We start from the raw sequence: 20,303 nt of genomic DNA on the forward strand, positions 1-20,303 counted from the left end.
CACAAAGACTTAAGCTTTTAAATGTTATGGCATTTCAAGTTACTTATTCTGTAATTTTTCTGATATGCAATTGTGTGTATTTCTGATACACAATATTCCTGATACACAATACACAATTGTGAGTGGATAACAGCTATAGTAATTTCTACTTAAATTGTGTACAAGCAATTCTGTGTATAAAATTGTACATAGTGCTGTTTTTGAAAAAAGAGTTAAATATAAAATACATTTATTTGTTTAATTAAAAATGGTTGTATCTGTCTTTCTTGTTTATATTAGATATTATTTGTTATAATTCTAAGTTAACTTAAAAGTTAATATTTTACTAAAATATCTTTTTTAGTAAACTAAAGTCGCCACATACTGTTTACAAAAATTACAACCAAAGTATGTTCGTTTTTATTGTTGCAGTGCAAACAGTATTTTACACGCCGTTTTTATACAATATAATTTTAGTACACTATTTAAAAACTCATGAAACTCGTACACTTTACATCTAAAAGTGGAAAATGTCACAGCTCCGACGTCGGATTTGTGTGGGATCAGGCAACCCTTGAAACCGGAAGTTCTCATTCTTACAACGCTGCGCGGGAAAGGCGGCTGTGTTTGGGTGAAAGCGGGAGTGACACGAAGCAACTGTGTAGAACAATTGTTACGACTATTGCAACTTTAATAGTCAAGGTAACTGGATGAATGTTTTCTATATATAATATGCCTTGTGACTTTTATCATTTATTATTAATTGACATTACGTGCTGTTACCGTTAAAGTTCTTCAAGAACTGTTGTGTTTGTTGAGTCCATATTACGCTGCGGCTGTAATAGTTCATAATGCAAGTTAATAGTACTTTGTTAACGTTACACACAAATATTACTGTGTTTCACGGTTTGCTATTACTTTTATTAATGGTTCTCACATATTCATGATTTATGGACATTTAAGCTTCAAGTATATTCAAATGTCTAGTGTTGTTTACTTTATAGAAATGTAGCATTGCATTCAACTCCACTGGTTATATAGTAATAGGACAGTGTATTGCTGTTGTGACGTTGTTAAATAAATTCCTACCGTATTTTGCTTTTCAGTATGCGTGTTTTCCTCTGTCGTGCCATCATCTTTTACATTCTGTTACTTCCCTCATATTCCTCCTGCCTTTGTCATGATGAAAATATCTTTATCTCTTTGTTATCCCGACCACGTCCATCAGGAGTCAGAATGAAGGTGGTAACCTGTGAGATTGCCTGGCATAATAAGGAGCCAGTGTACAGTCTGGATTTCCAGCAGAGCGGTGAGGGAAGGACACAGCGACTGGCTACAGCTGGGGTGGACACCACAGTTAGGGTGAGAGAGAGCCTCTACCTTGAGTTAATACATCACTTGTGTCTCTTAAGTTAACACTGGTGGTGACATATTACAGACTGTAAGATGAGAGCTGCTCTCTTTCAGATGTGGCGTGTGGATAAAGGGCCTGATGGGAAAGCGGTCGTTGAGTTTTTGTCTAACTTGGCACGACACACTAAAGCAGTTAACGTAGTGCGTTTCTCACCCACCGCTGAGGTCTTGGCATCTGGAGGGGATGGTAAGTTTAAAGTCAGATCATCACTTGGGTAAGTTCTGAAATCACTTATAAATGTCTTAATAAAATATCTGGTTTCTTAAGATGCTGCTATCTTGCTTTGGAAACTGAATGACAATAAGGAGCCTGAACAAACCCCGACCTTTCAGGAAGATGAAGATGCTCAGCTCAATAAAGAGAGCTGGAGTGTGGTAAAGACTCTGAGGTCTGATTTTAATCTCTCCCAATTAAAATGTCCCTCCTTGACTGTCTTTGACTTTAAATTTGGCATGAAATGAAAATTCATCTTATGTTTTCAAAATGCATGTTATTGATCTTCTTGAGAGCAATTTATCTGTCCATACGTCCTATTTTTTATGTCCTACTTTTTTTGAGTTCATAATTTTTAATCAAAATGTCTTAACTTGATCTTCCGGTGAAACAACAGTCTTCTCTCTGGCGATGTATGCTTTCGTTTAGTCCGCTTAAACGCTGCCCCTTTCTTACAAACGACTGCAAGCTCATGCTAGCTGTTCTGCCTCCATCAATCAACAACCAATGGATAGAGGAAATTCCCCGTCCAACATTTTTCTTTTTTTGATTAACTGTTTCACTCAGATATGCATCACAATACAGAAGAAACCATCTGCAGCTACTTTCATTTCATTGCAATTTTAAGTTATAATTACTTTTGAAGAAGTTTGTCAAAGCTCATATTGTTGTTTGTGCTTGTTAGGGGACATATTGAGGATGTATATGATATCTCATGGACCAGTGATGGGAATTTGATGGTTTCAGGCTCTGTGGACAACACTGCCATCATGTGGGACATCAACAAGGGTATGAAACTTGAAGCAGTACTTAAGTGCTATGTGACTTAAATTATGACAGTATTGTAAAATGATGATAGTTGTTTAGAAAGCAGAGCTTTATGAAGTTCCTTCATAAAGCTTGCTTCCTAATCTAGCTATCTAATAAACCTGACATTGTATATTACGTATATATTTGGCTCTGTGATGAATTGCTTTCGTTCCTCTATTGTAAGTTGCTTTGGATAAAAGCGTCTGCTAAATGCATAATGGTAAATGTATTGAATTCAGTGCCTGTTTTGTTTGCAGGTCAGAAGATGTGCATTTTTAATGATCACAAGAGTTATGTGCAAGGAGTAGCATGGGACCCACTTGGGCAGTACATCAGCACATTAAGCTGTGACAGGTTAGTGTGTTGATTTTAAGGGCTTTCAAATGAATTTCAAGCCATTACAGATTATCATAGACAAGAGGCTTGTGATGAGCATTTTGAAATGAAACCTTTCATGGTTTTACAAACTGACAGCATGTAAAATCTCTGTGTCTTAGGGTAATGCGCGTGTACAGTGCTCACAACAGGAGAAAAGCTTACAGCGTGAGTAAGATGGCATCAGCCGCTTCTGCAGATGGAGAGGTGAGTGTCTCTGGGATCTTCAGCCAGCCTTTATTTTTATTAAGCTGATAATTATTAAGAGATTGGTTGATGTGGACAGTGTCTTCCTTGCCCTTTCAGGGCTCCAGACTATGACCAAATGGTATCATTTTACATCCTTTTTCCTGTTGGTGTGATTACATTTTGTAAGACATCGCACTCGGGCCACCACTACGTTGCCCAACTTATAATTTCTGTTTCAATGAGAAACTGTAAACTAAACTGATACCGCGCTACTCGTTTGAGCTGCGCAGCTCGGACCGAAAATAGACAGCGCAGCTACTACACAACGCTGAGAGATCCAGTAAGAATGTGTTTGAGTTCGCTGCAGAATTAATAACATTACTGCAAGATCTAATGAGAACCATTCAAATTTTCTGCAGAATTCTGTTATAAACCATATTGGATCTAGGGATGCACTGAAATGAAAATTCTTGGCTAATGCCGAATATGAATATGAAGGCCGAATACCAAACGCATTTTTTTTTTTTACCAACAAATCACAATATAAATATTTTTATTTGGCCATCTTTGAGCCCCCCTTTTTGGCCTATTATGCCTACAGGCCTGGTTCTAGAATCAAATCACTGAGGGTGCTTCTAAAATCCCTGAGGGTGCTCTAGTACAGTTCATATTTAGGCTAGCAGCGGCTCCACCATAGCAGTGTACACAATTTCAATGAAGCTCCCAACAGTGCACAATAAGTCTCTTACTTACACCGTGTCTACACTTTTTTTTAATGAGAGGTTTTGCGTGCCTGCATAACTCAGCACTGAATAAAAACTCTGGCGTTCTAAACTTATATATAACACCTCTGATTGGCCATTGCGTTCAAGAGATCAACAACTATGCATGTGATTGGCTACATTGATCACCGCTGCAAAAACACATTGTAAATTGATTAATTTGACGTTCTCCAGAGCACAAACACCAGAGCGTTTGCCAAATCTGTTTCGCCAATACCGTATTTTCCGCACTATACGGCGCACCGGATTATAAGGTGCACCTTCAATGAATGACCCATTTTAGAATATTTTTCATATATAGGGCGCACCGGATTATAAGGCGCATAAGTTACTGCAGTCAAACGTTTGACTGGATTTGCGTTATGCATCCACTAGATCTCAACAAATGTCAACAAAACAGTCAGATAAAGTAAAACTTTATTAAGCGTTCTGACAACTCCGTTCACTCCCATGGTAACGTTGTTTAAACGTTAAAGGAAAACTCCTGTCAATTTTAACATTGAGCTCATTTTTTGTAAATTTGGAGTGCTGTCAGTACAGATAACAACGACAAAAACCGGTGTTGCCTACACCGTGTTATCCTCTTTTTAAAATTTGCACCCTGTTGACTTAAACGGGGCAAGTTTTAAACCTGCTTTTAGCCTCTTAACAACCTTAATGTGTCATTACAAGTGCACAGCCATGTGAGTGAACACGGTGAATCTGACTGCAGTAAACGTGAAGGATATGAATAAAAATGATGTTTATTCAGCCAGCTCACATACCCGTATTTTCTTCCTGTTTTCGGTCGAAGTCCACAGTAGGCGATAGTCGAGTGCGCGCGCGCGATCATTGGTAACTAAGCAACAGTGGAGACTCAGACTGTCAGCCGATGACGGTGCTGTGTGGTGCTTTGAGAATATCAGCTCAAATGGATAGTTCATCCGAATCAGATGTTGAACACACGGAGGAGGTTTGATCGCGCGCGTGCGAACTCGACAATCAACTACTGTGGACTTCGGCCGAAAACAGGAAGTAAATACGGGTATGTGAGCTGGCTGAATAAAGAGATTATTCCTGCCTTCGTGAAAGCTCGGATCACAGTTGAGACCGATATATCAGCCCAGGCATCCACGATCCGTTGGCAGATAGTGGCGTAAGTCGCCCGGCGCTGTTCACCATCCATATATAAGGCGCTCCGGATTATAAGGCGCACTGTCGTTTTTTGAGAAAATTAAAGGCTTTTAAGTGCGCCTTATAGTGCGGAAAATACGGTATATATTACAGTATCAACTGAGTGTGCGATTGCTTACGTTTGAGGGTGCTTAGACAATTAAGCAGAACAGTGTCTGCAAACGGCCATTTTTACATCTTTTTCGGACACTTTAAAATGCGTTGCTGCATTTATAAAATGTGTGCGCCTCTTACTCATGCTGGTTGCTATTTGATTGTGTCAAACGTCATTGTTCGGTAAAATTTATTCGGCCTTTTCACTTATTTGGTATTTTCGGACGAACATTCGGTGCATCCCTAATTGGCTCAAACAGCGCTGACCAGGAGAGACATTGTGCCATGAACAAACAAGTTATAGAAGGCTTTTCAGTCCACAAATCACCAATGTTCAGCATGGATTAAATGTAGTAATGCTAACTGTAACCATGGTATTGTGGCAGAAATTCTCAAATGTTTTTGTATTATTCATTTCAGGGTTTGTACAACCTTTTGATAGTGAAATTCACACAAGCTCAACACAAAATGTTATTTGTAATGTGATAAATATTATTTGTTCAATTTTCAAAGATTATCTTAATATTATTATAATTTTCACACTTTCTTTTGAATTCATATATAGACAATATGAAATCGCTATTATAAAACATCAAATACATTTTTGTCAAAGTTTGGCAATTTTGTACTGAGGTATGAAGTAGGAAATGTGGTTGTTTTGTTTTGTTTGTTTGTTTGTTTTAGTAAATAGTTTCTTAAATCTGTTTTTAAATTGTAATGACTTTTGTGCAGGTGAAGAACTACAGAATGTTCCACGATGACAGCATGAGATCGTTCTTCAGACGTCTCACCTTCACACCAGATGGGTCATTCCTCCTTGCACCAGGTACACTTTCTTTAAAACACTATCATCTAAGTGTATATACTGTGCATGTAATGTATGTGAATTTCTTATAACAAGCTATTTAATATGCATTTTGACACATTATACAGTATGTATTTTTGGCCCAGTGTTGTCCATTTACATGTACTTTCCTTGTGTGGTTATGGAATATTTTTTTATTTATTTTTAGCTGGGTGTGTCGAGGCTGGAGAGAATGTCACAAACACCACTTATGTGTTCTCCAGAAGAAGCTTTAAGAGGTTTGTGTTCTAAATGTCTATGGTCAATTGTAAACCTATGCATTAATCATATATACACTACCATTCAAAAGTTTGGGGTCATTTTTAATTATTATTAATATTTTTATTTTGCAAGTATGCATTAAATGTATCAAAACAACATGCTTTTTGTGAATAAATTGCATTTTAAAATACATTAAAATAGAAAAGTTATATTAAATTGTAATAATGTTTCACCATATTATTGTTGTTGTTGTTTTTTTTAATAAATGCAGCCTTGAGCATAAGTTTTAAAAACCTTATCAACCTCAAACTTTTGAAAGGAAGTGTAAACCCTAAATCTTTAAAAAAAACTGCATGAAAGATTTGTGGTTCCAGTTATTTAAAGAAGAATCAGTTTTTATTAACCAGCCCGAATGCTGACACAGTCAACTTTAAATGTTTATCTGTTTGTTTGTTTGTGTGTCAGGCCCATTGCTCATCTGCCCTGTCCATCTAAAGCGACCCTGGCTGTGCGCTGCAGCCCAGTGTACTTTGAGCTGAAGACAAAGAGAACTGAAGGTACAAACAATACTCTTCCAGAGGTATGTTTGTGTTCCATGCAATGGAAAGACGGCTCTCTTCTAGTGTTGTCAAAAATATCGATATTTCGATATGTATCGATGCTGAAATATCTGAAACTGTTCCAATATTCCTTTCTGCAGTATATATATACCGATACCAGCTGCGCATTCTAGCTCTCTCTTCTCTCCAACAGCAAGTTGACACACCCGCCTCCTCTCACTCACTCGTCTCATTCGCTCCGGTTGAATAGTGCTTGTACTGCACATCATTTTACTCATTCCCGCAGGGTTTGCGCTCACACCAAAAGTGTGCGCACCACTGAACTATATTGAAAACATAATCCACTAGATAGTGCGTATGCGCCGAAAGCGCCTTTCTGTGCTCCCAGCCAAAGAAAGAGTATACTTTGAAAGGGAGCAGAACGGGCCTTTAAGTGGCCCGCTGCGCATACACAAGCCGCCTCTCAAACAGCTTGCATATACCAAATTGACTTCTTTTTCAAATTTTATTGTGCTTAAACAGTCAAATACACACACATTATGTCAAAATGCCTGTCTTTTGGTGAGTATTCAGGTAAATACAATCAGTTTTGGGATGTAAATAGTTGAAAGAAAACGCATGTTGTGTAACAGTATATTGGATCTGTCTGTGTATAAGCTCTTAAAGTTGACAGCAGTCTAATAAACCTGCTGCTGTCTGTCAAGTTAGTCGAACAAAAGAGAGAAAATCAGTCGCTGCTCTTGACTGAATAACTTTTGTAACTAGCTATTGCAACAATTATCCAAGTTATCAAAAAATTGAGTTAATGACAAATTATCTGTATGGCAGTTTTCCCCCTTGGTATCTCAAATGGTATACAATATATATTTCGATACAATATTGAAATATTTTTCAAGGTATCATATTGAAGTTGGAAATTTCAGAATCGTGACAACACTACTCTCTTTGTCCTACAGATGGTTCACTGAAGCCGGTGTCAAATACATTTAATCTGCCATATCGGCTGGTGTTTGCGGTTGCATCAGAAGACTCTATCTTCTTTTACGACACACAACAGACGATGCCGTTCGCATATGTTTCCAACATTCACTACCACACACTGAGTGATCTGAGCTGGTAAGACGTAAATAGATGTTGTGTTAATGCGTTGGGCCTGTGTTGTTTTCACATGACTTGAGTTGTGCTTGTTCTACGTTATGACAGAGGGGGAAGATTCTTCTGTCCACAAAATGCATCCCAATGTATAGTTGCAATGACATTTTTTGTGTCTGGTGGTAACCTGCAACAGCCAAATATATTTGGAAAAAATGAAACTAAAGAAATGCTTTACATTTATTATCCTATCAATAATATAGCATGTTATTTATAACATGTAAGTATTATATTTTTATTCATTTGTTTTAATAGTTCAATTTAGTTTATTCATTTATATTTCCAATCCTCGCCTTTTGCTGTTTTATTTATTCATTAAGTTGAAGAGTGGGAAATTTGCAATGATTGATAAATCCCACTAAAACCTATTTCTCATGCGTCACATATGCATACCTCACAGAAGAGAGTAGCCTGAAACACTCCTGTCTATTTAGAAATGGTCTTTGTCTATGATGAAATCCAATTGACCAACCAATGCCATTGTTCAAGTTATAGAAAATGCAGACATCTATTGTCTTGAATCATTTTGATAATAGCAGTCATTCACTAACATTTGTTATGCACATTGTTCCACAGGTCTCGTGATGGCTCGTTCTTGGCAGTGTCTTCCACTGACGGCTACTGTTCATTCGTGTCATTTGAAGAGGGGGAGCTGGGCATCCCATTGAAGGAGCGACCTCCACTGGAGATGGTGACCCCATCCTCTACCAATGAGAAGAAGGGAAAGAGACACTCAGCCAATGGCAGGACTGCTTCCCCAGTGCCTCGCCAGGCCAGCATACCTGTCGTACAGGATAAGGAGAAAGAGGGATCTACTGGCCCTGCATCCTCGAAGACCCCCAGCGTATCTGGGCCAGAAGAGAAACGCACACCGCAAGGGAAAACCAAACCTCAGCCCAGGAGGATCACACTCAACACCCTGGAGGGCTGGGGCAAACCCAGCACCCCCAAATCACCAGCAGCTGCTGCCAGTACAGCTCCCAGCACACCCAAATCTGCTCCCTCTACCCCTGGATCCAGCAAAGGACCTCTTACACCTCATACAGCCCCCAGCACTCCTTTTGGACCCCTCAACTCCAAAAGTACCACAACTCCAAAAGGACCCACTCCTAGGTAGGGCGGCACACCTGTGGTGTGATCTGATGTAACATTGTATTTTAACCATAACACCATTTCAAATTGGGGCGTGGTAGTTTTTTTTTTTTTTTTTTTTTTTTGTCATGGCAACCCATAAATATAACCCTTGAGATTATAGATTTTGTTTTACAGACTAATCCATGACTTTAGCAGTAAAGATAATGTTCACAATAGATCAAGTATGTACTTCTCTTTCAGACGAATTTCACTGACTCCAGTTGTACCCAGATCTCCCAATCCCTTTGTCACCCCATCTTCCACTGAGAAAGCCAAGCATGGTTAGTAGAGCCATTTATTGCATGCTTTTAAGTTTTGTTTTGTTTGTTTGTTTTAAGCTTTCTTTTATAAAGTTTTTTTTTTTTTTTTATGTTTTAATTATTTGCTTAAATTGTGTTTGAATGGTCTGTAATAATTTTATTACAGAGAGACCATCTCCTCCCAGTGACCCAGCGTGCAAACCTCCTGAGTCCAAGAGGTCCAAGACTGATGTTCTCAATGGTTCTACCCAGAGCAGTGAGCACAAAGTGGGCACAGAACCCAGTGTCACACCCCAGGAACCATAGGCACTGAACATGGTTCTTTGTGCATCTTTATTAGCACTCACATCCTCAGAAATGAAATATACTCATAAACCAGTAACTTAAAACACCTGATCTCTCATGGACATGGAGTGTCAGATATGGACTTTCTGAAGCTCATCTTCACTTCTTTTTTTTCTCCAATGTTTCCAATGAAAAATGTCTATTTTCTATGAATAAGTGTGTATGTTCTTTAAGAGGGAAATGCATTTAATTATTCTTAAAAACAACCCTCTCCCTCATGGCTTAAATTCCTTTTATTTTTAGGACAGGAATGTTTTACTGTTGGACCTTCGGTTTAAATTTTCTTCATAAAGAATTCTTAAGAATGTGTAAGTTAATTGTCTTTGAAGTACAAAATGTTTAGATATAATCGATTGTCATGTTTTGTAAGATTTACTTGAGCATTTTGGGATTCTTTAAAAAAAAGTACTAAATGACTTGCCAGGATTGGATGGTTTGTGACTGCTTTTTGCTGCATTCAGCATTTGAAACTGAGTTTTATAGAATATGATGAAAATGCCATCAAAAGTCTATATTATATTGTAGGATGTTATTATACAAGACAAGTTATATTTTATTATCTTTAACAGTCGCAAGCTGTGTGTTAAGGGAAGTATATGAACTTAAGTTCAGTATCACAAATGCAAACACTTACAATGCAAATCCTAATAAGTAAACAGATTAAGTTCGTATGACCTTAGTTTTTGATTTTATACTACACATACATTTATGTTAAATTGAGTAAGCTAAATCATACCATTTAGTTAAAAGAACAGGTCAGTTTCTTAAACATGACTGTGAACTGATCTTTAAGGGGAAATTACAGTAACTTGATTTACACTGCCTAATTTGGTCTTTCCCCATTTAAAACCAATTTTAGTATTCTGTTTAATATAACCAAATGTTTAAATCAAAAATCATTTTAAGTTCTCATTTTACATTAAACCACTGACAGATGAAGTGACTGATATTGATTATGTCAAGGGTTGGGATATATTAGGCAGCAAATCAACTATCAGTTCTTGATTTACATAAAGATCATCTGACTGACTTTGACAGGTCAAACAATGATGGCTAGATGACTGGGTCAAAGCATCTCCAAAAACGGCGAGTCTTCTGCTCTGATGACACTGCTGAAAAACCTAAAGCTGGCGAAAGTGCCTACAATGGGCATGTGAGCATCAGAACTGGACTATGGAGCAATGGAAGACAACTGCCTGGTCTGATGAATCATATTTTGTTTTACATCAGCTGTGTGGCCGGGTGTGTGTGTATCATTTACCTGGGGAAGAGATGGCAGCTGGATGCATATGTGAAGAAGACAGGCCGACAGAGGCACCCCCTTACAAAAAATAAGTATTTTATTAAGTATACTTAAGTAAAGTTCAAGTATATTTTTAAGCATACTTTAAGTATACTAATATCAATGTAGTAGTAGTGTTCTTGTAAGTGTACTATTTCAGTACTACTTGGGACTAAATTTACACACTTTTTAGTGTATAAAAAATATACTTTGTGTAACAGTAGTAAACTTAATACACCACCAGTTTACATCTACATTTTTAGTTTGTACTGCAGCTAGAAGTGAACTAGAACTAGAAGTGGGTATACTGATAGTTTACTAGTTAAATACTTGTAGCACATTTTTTTTAGTTTATGAATGTATACTTTGAAGTATACACTCAGTAAACTACTAGTTTATGTAGTTTTATATTGAAAGTATACTTGAAAGTTTTCTTTAAGTGAATTTAACATTATACTTAAAGGCCCGGTTTCACAGACAGGGCTTAGATTAAGCCAGGATTAGGCCTTAGTTAAATTAGGACAGTAACAAAGTACATTTACTTGAGTACTGTACTTGTACACTTTTTGAATATCTGTACTTTACTTGAGTATTATTTTTTCTGGAAAGTTTTTACTTTAACTTCACTACATTTGAAAGACAAATATCATACTTTTTACTCCACTACATTTCTGTCAAGGTCCTTGAGTAGAAAGTAGTAACGTCAGCCAGGGGATGATTTTGGTTGGAAAGGAAAGTCAGATTGACGTCAGAATCCGAAATGTTGGTTTCTGACGTCAACCCGGTTTTCATTTTCAACCACAATACATACAACGTCTGTCCAACGTTGGAGTTTAACGTCAATCTGGCGTTGGATTCTGACATCAACCTGATTTTCATTTTCAACGTTGGGTTTGGTCTTCTAAATGCGAATTTTGTCATTGTTTTAGAGCACACTAGCTTATAGATAACAATAAGGCTAACATATTCATACTAAAAGCCAAAAAACTTTAAATAGGGCACTATTTGAGGGAACAGCCATTTGGGTGTCCGAAACCATTGTGGATGTTATTGAGCGCACTTATTTAATCTCACATTCAATCCCACTACTGGAACTGTGTTCTAGAAATAAATTTGATATTGATATGAGGGTACAGGGGTGATTTCGGTCACAACCAATATCTGATTAACGTGAATATTATTACTAGTCTTCTCGACTAGATGTCATCCTTTTTTTTTTACCTTGTATGATGTTGCAACGGGATCCCTGCATGTGCATAAGGAATGCTTCTGCTAGTTTCTGTTTTTTCTTCACCTGTGTTTTGATCCGGAGATTCTGTACTCTTTTAGAAGATGCGTAATAGAGGCCCCTATAACGTATAAAAGTGAAAACATGGATTGCCGGAAATTTCTGTAAATTCCTATGTACACTATAGAGGACTACACAAAAATTCACTTACTCAGAATTAGGAAAATATCTGTTTTCGTTATAAATCAATATTTTCAAACAAATCTATTGTATTGGGTGCCAAAACATGCAAGTATGTAAAACTATGTTAGTGTAATTAAAGAGTAAACAAAACTACAAGCCAAGTATGCTTAGAATACTTAATTATAGTTTTAACATTGGTACATGTGTACAGTTTGTGGCCCTGAACATTTTCAGAAATGGAGCCATCTCAAAAACGCCTTGTGGCGGCCATGGCGGCCATTTTGCTTTCCGCCATAACTGGATTACGGGATGTATTTTGTATTATATCTCCTGAACCAAACATGATAACACTGAAAATGTGATATCTACCCCATGTTTTGATGGTCAAGGATTACAATGATATCACCACAATGATACAACATCATAAACTGTTCAGGTGAATAGTTAATGCTGAATTCAGTGACGTTGTGATAAGGATTACAATGAAATCACAGTATCTGAGAATATCATCTGAAGCTGGGGCTATAGTAAAAGATTTTTTAAATCTGAAATATTTTCAAAATGTGAGAGACCACAAACATGCCGATAATGTTTGTCATGCCAACAAACATTCCTCTAGTGTGTGGAGTGCTGCGATGTGACCAGGAAAGGACATCACTCACTAACAGATTCCATTCACAGACAAAAGAGTCCCGCCTGAGAACACAGGAAATCTCACAAAATATCTCGCATCAAACGTGACTTTAAAGTAAACAAATATGTCGGACGACTGGCAAGAAGAAATGGTGCTTATAGTGTATGAATTGCTTTTTAAGCCAGGGACACACCACGCCTGCGGTCGGCTGTAGGGCAAAGTCGGGCAGTTTTTGAGCATCGACCGACTTCGTTTTTCCGTTGACTCTAGTCAACACAGTCGGCTTTCATCAGCGCTCTTTTTTTTGCGTCGGTTGGGTGTGTCCCTACCCTTACAGAAAATTTGCGGGGGAAAAAAGAAAACGTTGATGAAAATGTGGAGACGGTGTGAACATGAACTTGCATGAGCTGGAGGTGAGTCTTCCGTCAGCTCGCTTTCTGACTGGGTGTTGTTTCGTTTCACGTGATAATCTGCAGAGCCTGTGCGCGTTTGTCCTCTGGGTTCCCCCCCACACAACAAGATTTCTGATTTGATTCGAGATCAGGGCAGCTACGACGTTCTTCTGAGTAGAATCAGTCACTCTTAACACACCTCACACCACAGGAAAATCTGATAAGATAATTTGTAGAACCATCAAGATAATCGGGACTTTACCTGGCATTAACGGAAGGGGAGAAATTAATCCAAAAAGCACCCCGAATATCTTGTAGTGTGTACCCAGCATAAGTGATACATTTTAGAATGCCATGGAGTTCAGCAGTACGTGTCTCTGAAAACAGACATCATGAACAGGCCAAAAGTGTCCAGCTGAAATTCAAGACATGTGAGTTGGTTGACATGATTGAGGAAATGGGAAATCCCTTCGCAGAGGACAGCAACAACCTTCTGAAGCTGAACTCAAGAAAATTAGCAGACCAAGCTTTTGTGGATTCTATTCGGGTTGCAGAGAGGTTGGGGCAAGAGCAGTACAAATTCTTTGTTGCAGAGAGGATGCAGGGCACAAAACGCATCACTGCCCTTTTGAAGAGGAAAAAGTGCCCTCTTTTTAAAACAGCTCCGATAAGAGGACAGTCCAAGACAAAACTCGCTGAAAAATAACTGTGCACTGTTTTCCAGACTCTACATTGCCTGTCAGACATGTGATGGGAACCCAGAAAACTTCTTCAAAAAAGAAAATCAGGCCTACCCTCCATCACTCTCACTTCATGGTGGACTACACTTGGGAAACAAGGCTGATCTGCCTAGAAAACAGTATAAGCAGTGCCCCAGACAGTGCCTCAGACAATGAGGGCTAAATATTAGATGGGTCAGCAGTCATTAACATGCTGAAACCAGGCGTAGCTAAAACCTTCAATGACTTTCCAGCAAGATCTTCATACCAGCAAGATCTTCATACCTCAAAGAGAAACTTGAAAGGGTCAACAGAGTGGATGTTGTATCGGACTGCTATGAAGTTAACACCCTAAAGTCCCAGAAGCAGGGAAAGGGGACAAGAACAAGAGTGGATGGAAAAAACAAGTTAACAAACCAACTGGAAAGGCTTCCTGAGAGTGGATAAAAACAAAACAGAGCTCTTTTACTTTCTGGCCAGGAACCTTGTGGAAATGTCGACTACCAAACAAGTTGTTTACACATGCGGACCCAGTCATCTCACCCACAAGAAATTGCCCCTTGCACACATGAACAGGCAGATACAAGGATGCTACTCCATGCGGCGGATGCTGCAAGAAAATTATTTAAAGAGATCACCCTGCGCACTGTGGACCAACTGTTGTGGTTCTAGCCATTGCACATGTGTCAGGGCTGGACATTGAGGAGTTGCGGGCGGCATTTGGGACTGGCAAGAACTTCAGATACATACCTGCCCATGAGATTGCCAAGTCTCTTGGTCCTGACAAATCCAAGGCCCTTCCTGTGTTTCATGCCTTCACTGGCTTCAACACAGTCTCTGCATTTGCAACAAGGGGCAAGAAAACAGCATGGTACACCTGGAATGCAGATGACATGGCAACAGAGGCCTTCATGGCTCTGTCATAGGCTTCAAAAAGCATTCCAGAGGTGGTCATTTCCATTGTGGAGCTCTTCACAATTCTCCTCTACGATCGCACCAGCAGCAAACTCAACATCGATCAAGCTCGTCTTGAGTTGTTCACAAAGAAAAGAAGGAGGAATGGAGCAAATCCCCCCAAATAAGGATGCACTGGTGCAGTCAAGTCAAGTCACCTTCATTTTTTATAACGCTTTTTACAATACAGTGTAGCCTACTCTTAAACCTTGGCAGGATTAGATGAGCAACCAAATCTATCATGAAAGATCATGTCATCCACAGCAGTATATTGGAAACCTTATGTATGGCAGAGCCAACAGTCAACTGAACCGTCATGTGATTAGTTGAGTCATCCTGTACAAGCAGAGGAGTACATGTAACGTAAACATGGCAAAGCACATTGCAAGCTATAATGTTTTTCCTGTGACAGATTTATGTGGCACTTTCATTGTGCCTTGCATTGTGGATCTGGTAGAACAATATTGTTTTCCTTTCATATTGCCTATTATTTGAGGAAAGACAATAAATTAGTTTGACACCTTAAGCTGATGAAGTTTCAGCATATACCAGCAATGTTCCTGTAATAATTACAGGCTGTCCTGTAATGACATAGTGCGACTTTGTGAAAGCTATTGTTGTTTGGATTATGAATCTTCTTTAGAATACCACCAGTAATCCTGCACTGATTCTTGACAATCGAAACATTCGATTTCTGTTCCTTGTCTTCTTTCAGTATACCTCCAAGTACTGTTTCATTTTCTGTGACAGTTGCTATTGTCCCTCGTGTTTTTTCAAAGATGTTTCACCAGTCACTGTTTTATCTTTATTCATTATATTTGTTTGATTGTTACTTGCTCTACAGAGAGTGTTGTGTTTGTGAAAGACTCAATAACCACACCGTGTAGCTCCGTTCATGTTGCGTTTACTGCACTGACGCAAACATTACATTTGTTCACAATTGCCGTAAATCACTGCCGTAAGCCTTAAAGGCACCGTAACCTGTCACTCGCAGTGCATAACAATACCGAGTCCAACCGGAAACAATACTGAACGTTTTCAGACATAACATTTTCTCCCCCCCCCCTGGAAACTAAAACCTAACCTTCAGCCCCCATTTCCCAGTGTCACAATCACCCTGTCACATAGTCCCCATGCCAGACGGGCGGGACCCTCATTCTCTGAGGGCGTGCTGGCCGTGAAGCTGCGTCGGGCGGTGCTGGTGGATTACCCCCCAATCGGTTAGCTCTTGGCCTGGGCTGCCAACCTAGAGCCACTGCTGGGGACGGAGGTGATACAGGTGCTGTGGGGGCTGCAACTCTGTGCAGGCGGTTTGAGTGCCAACGAGTCCCATTCTCCAGTCTGTAAGTGGCAGGACCCAACTGCTTAGTCACCCGCAGGGGCTCTGACCAGTATGACTGCAGCTTATTTTGGCGGTGGAGGTGTTTGATCCTGACCCAAACCCCTGCAGAAAGTGAGGGGTTTTGCACTCTGTGCGAGACATCAAACCTCGCTTTCATCCGAGCCTGCGAACCTTTCACCTGAGCTCTGGCTTTCTGGAGCCCTGGGCTTCCACGTGTAGGAGCTGGCTCAGCTCTCAAACAGTCCAGTGGTTGCTTTAGTTCGCGCCCAATCATGAGCAATGCAGGTGACACTCCAGTGGTGGAATGTTTGGATGCCCGGATGGTCAGGAGAGTTTGGTCGAGTGCGTTGCTGAAGGTTTTCCCTTCCTCCAGACAAGCTCGGATTCCATTTTTAAGAGTTTTATTCAATCTTTCCACCCCCCCCCATTACTCTCCGGGTGATACACTGCCGTCCTGATGTGCTTGATGGACCGTATCGTTAGAAACTCAGTGAACTCTGCCGACGCAAATTGGGGCCCGTTATCCGTTGTGACAACACTGGGGAGGCCCCAGCGCCCAAACAGGTTGTCCAGGCGGTCGATGATGGAGTGTGCAGTGATGGAGCTCAGCTGGAAAACCTCTGGCCATTTTGAATGAAGATCGTGCACAACCAGCAGGTAGCGAGCGTGAGCAGGTGCCCCGTGAAGTTCTCCACAGAGGTCGACCTGAATATGTTCCCAGGGCGAAGACGGCCAAGGGGTCGGGGTGAGAGGGGCTGTGGCAGGCTGACCAGTTTTCCCACTCAGGTGGCAGCAGGCGCAGTTACGTACCAGATCCTCAACATCAGAGTCTATGTGGGGCCACCACACTGTGTCACGGCAGCGCTGCTTCACCTTGACCACCCCCAGGTGCCCCTCATGCGCCATGTTTAGTACTCTGGACCTGAGAATCTCCGGAACGACCGCACGGTGGCCACGGGCCAGACACACTGCCCCCCAGCAGGAGAGCTCGTTGCGGAAGCGGTAATAGGGAAGCAGCCTGTCATCCACTTTGGCCGGCCAGCCGTCCTGGACGTAGTTACGGAGAGTTGTGAGGGCCTCGTCTGTAGCTGAGGCCTGCTGCAGCTCCGCCAGAGTGACTACTGAACTGAGGGGGCCGTGCAGGATGTGGACCCAGTCTTCGTCGCTCTCTGCGTCTGGTGTCCCCTCGCCCGTCTCCTTCGTCACAGACACAGCTCTAGACAGGAGGTCGGCAACCGTGTTGGCCCGCCCAGGCATAAACTCCAGACTGAAGTTATACTGGTTCAGCCTGTCAGCCCACCGCAGCAGTCTCATGGGCCTGTGCCCCGAGCCTTTAGTTGCCAGCAGTGCCGTCAGCGCTTGGTGGTCTGTGCGGATGGTGAAAGGCCTCCCGTATAGGTAAACATGCCAGCGTTCGCACGCCCACAGGCAGGCCAGGGCTTCCCTCTCCCCCACCGAATACTTCTGTTCTGCTGGAGTAAGTGCCCGTGAGGCGAAAGCCACTGGGCGTTCCACCCCCTCTTGAATCTGTGAAAGCACAGCGCCTAGCGCCACCCCGGAAGCGTCGCAGGTGACCATAGTGGGCGCGGTCAGGCTAAAATGGGACAGTGTGGGTGGGGACGTGAGCTGCCGTTTGATGATGCACACGGCTTCGTGGCAGGCCGGGGTCCAGTCCCACGGAACATCCTTCCTGAGAAGCTGGCGGAGGGGGGCCGTTGAGTCAGAGTAGTGTGGCATGAATCTGAGGTAGTAAGCGGCCATCCCCAGGAAGGAAGACAGCTGGGATGGTGAATGCGGGTCTGGCAGGGACAGAATGGCCTCAGTGTGGGACATTATTGGGGCGATGCCCTCCTTCGAGAGCCTGAAGCCCAGGAACTCGACCTCCTCAACCCCGAACATGCATTTCTCAGAGTTCAGTGTGACCCCATGCTGTTCGAAACGCTGAAAGACCTGCTCCAGGCGATCGTCATGCAGTGCGGTGGAGGGCGCATGCACCACCACGTCATCCAGGTAGATGGAGACACCCTGGATAAGCTCCTCAGCCGTAGGTAGGGGATACTTATCAGGGATGATGGCTTTGTTGACATCTGTGAGGTCGACACAGAGCCGCAGTCCGCCCCCCCTTTTCTTGGCTATCACCAGGTTAGACACCCACGGCGAGGCGTCGACAGGCTCTATGACGTCCGCCTCCACAAGGCGATGCAGTTCGGCCTCCACCGCGTCACGGAGGGCCAGGGGAATGCGCCGTAGGGGCTGGATAACAGGGCGGACTGACGGGTTTACAGTGGGCTGGTGTACAAAACCAGTCATGAGGCCCAGCCCGTTGAACAGTTGTGGGTAGCGGTCAGGCCAGGAGATGGCAACTTGCAGGACATGCAGGCCCCTAGCATCACTCACACTAAAACCCAGGGCAAGGAACAAGTCTAGGCCCATAATGTTAGCTCCCTTCCGAGTGATGCAGAACTTGGTGGCAGGCGCACATTGTTGATCATACCTGACGGGCAGGCGGGCCACACCCAGAGTGGAGATGGGAGAATGGCCGTAGCCTAACAGGGGTTTAGCCGCTGCTTCCAGAGGCACGCGACTGAAAAAGCCATCATATGTGCATTTGTTTAGAATTGACACTTTCGCCCCTGTGTCCACGAGGAGTGGAATGAGAGCTGTGCCCACACGGCATGTGCAGAGCTTGAACGAAGGCTGTGAGGTCTGTACAGTGTTTATGGGGACAGCCGCAGTATCATGGCAAGCAGGGGAAGAGCGACAGCAGCGTGCAAAATGGTTCAACTTGTTGCAGTTACGACAACGTTTCCCCTGGGCAGGGCATGACTGATCTCTGGTTGCATGTTTAGGGGAGCCACAGTTGCTACAGCTCTTGTGCCCACTCTCCCTGGGCCCCCTGTCCACTCTCTGTACATCCAAACGGTCACTCACCCAGTCAGCCGCATCTGCAGTCTCTGTGTGCTGAACTGATGGTGGTGATGATGTCACAGGCTCGTGCGCAGCGCGGCCGAACTTGCGCGCCTCCATTAGGGCCGTTTCCAACTGTTTTCCGATTACTAAAGCATCCGCTAGTGTCGTGGAGTCTGGCTCTAGTAAAAGTCTCTCCCTCAGTTGGTTACATGACGTTTTCTCTATTAACTGGTCAACTATAAGTCCATCCTCCAAAGCCCCAAAATCACAAAGTCTAGCCAGCTCACGTAATGCTGATACATAGTGGACAACGGTCTCACCCGGCTTTTGCGTTCTCTGACGGAACTCAAAACGGTGCATCCGCCGGCTTCTTCCGGAGCTGAAGTGGGCCTTCAAGGCGGTCGTGGCTGTGACGTACTTATCATCCGATAAGGTGAGCGTGGCGAAGATTCGCTGTCCCTCCTGCCCGAGACAATGGCGCAGGAGCGCGCACTTCCTCGCCTCCGCTAGGTCCGAGTGTCCCAAAGCTAGCAGATAATCCTCAAACGACGTCAGCCAGCGATCCCAAGGAACAGCTGGATCACCGGGAACAGGTAGGAAAGGTGGCGGTGGTGGTAAGACGAGTTCAGACATCCTCGTTCGCCAAATGTTGTGTTTGTGAAAGACTCAATAACCACACCGTGTAGCTCCGTTCATGTTGCGTTTACTGCACTGACGCAAACATTACATTTGTTCACCCTTGCCGTAAATCACTGCCGTAAGCCTTAAAGGCACCGTAACCTGTCACTCGCAGTGCATAACAATACCGAGTCCAACCGGAAACAATACTGAACGTTTTCAGACATAACAGAGAGGAAACCTTTACTTGAATCAAATTACCACAATTTAAACTTCCCTTCACTAAACAATACCACATACACTTGAAAACATTTAGGGAAATAGGAAGTTTCAGCACATCATGCAAGTAAATTAGTTGAATAAGGCTATAGGGTTTTTTGTACGGGAAGGATCAATGACCTCATTGGTCAGTTATGTTGCATGTAAAAAAACAATCTGGACATAATCTTTGTTCGTCCGTGTCAATTACATGTATGCAGCATTGAAAGTGTGTGTG

The 20,303-nt window shown here is 42.2% G+C and overlaps 2 protein-coding genes across 2 annotated transcripts in view; one reads left to right on the forward strand and one right to left on the reverse strand.

The window, feature by feature from the left end:
- commd6 (COMM domain containing 6) overlaps positions 1-20,303 on the reverse strand; it is an 82,156-nt gene that overhangs the window by 22,093 nt on the left and 39,760 nt on the right. The gene's annotated exons all lie outside the window — the stretch shown is intronic.
- chaf1b (chromatin assembly factor 1, subunit B) lies at positions 540-9,650 on the forward strand. The gene is made up of 14 exons (XM_056260663.1): positions 540-681; positions 1,208-1,341; positions 1,447-1,579; positions 1,661-1,781; positions 2,292-2,395; positions 2,674-2,770; positions 2,914-2,998; positions 5,761-5,854; positions 6,042-6,111; positions 6,560-6,651; positions 7,611-7,770; positions 8,383-8,919; positions 9,142-9,221; positions 9,367-9,650. Exons 2-14 carry the CDS (start codon positions 1,216-1,218, stop codon positions 9,504-9,506), a joined length of 1,839 nt encoding a protein of 612 aa, XP_056116638.1. The 5' UTR covers positions 540-681; positions 1,208-1,215; the 3' UTR covers positions 9,507-9,650.

The sequence above is a fragment of the Rhinichthys klamathensis genome, unplaced genomic scaffold (genome assembly GCF_029890125.1).
Source record: "Rhinichthys klamathensis goyatoka isolate OS25496 unplaced genomic scaffold, OSU_Roscu_1.1 h1tg000177l_1, whole genome shotgun sequence".
NCBI lineage: Eukaryota > Metazoa > Chordata > Actinopteri > Cypriniformes > Leuciscidae > Rhinichthys > Rhinichthys klamathensis.

Coding starts and splice junctions, on each gene's coding strand:
- chaf1b (XM_056260663.1), top strand. CDS start 1,216: ATGAAGGTGGTAACCTGTGAGATTGCCTGGCATAATAAGGAGCCAGTG. Junction 2,396..2,673: donor CATGTGGGACATCAACAAGG/GTATGAAACTTG, acceptor TTTTGTTTGCAG/GTCAGAAGATGTGCATTTTT. Junction 6,652..7,610: donor GAAGACAAAGAGAACTGAAG/GTACAAACAATA, acceptor TTTGTCCTACAG/ATGGTTCACTGAAGCCGGTG.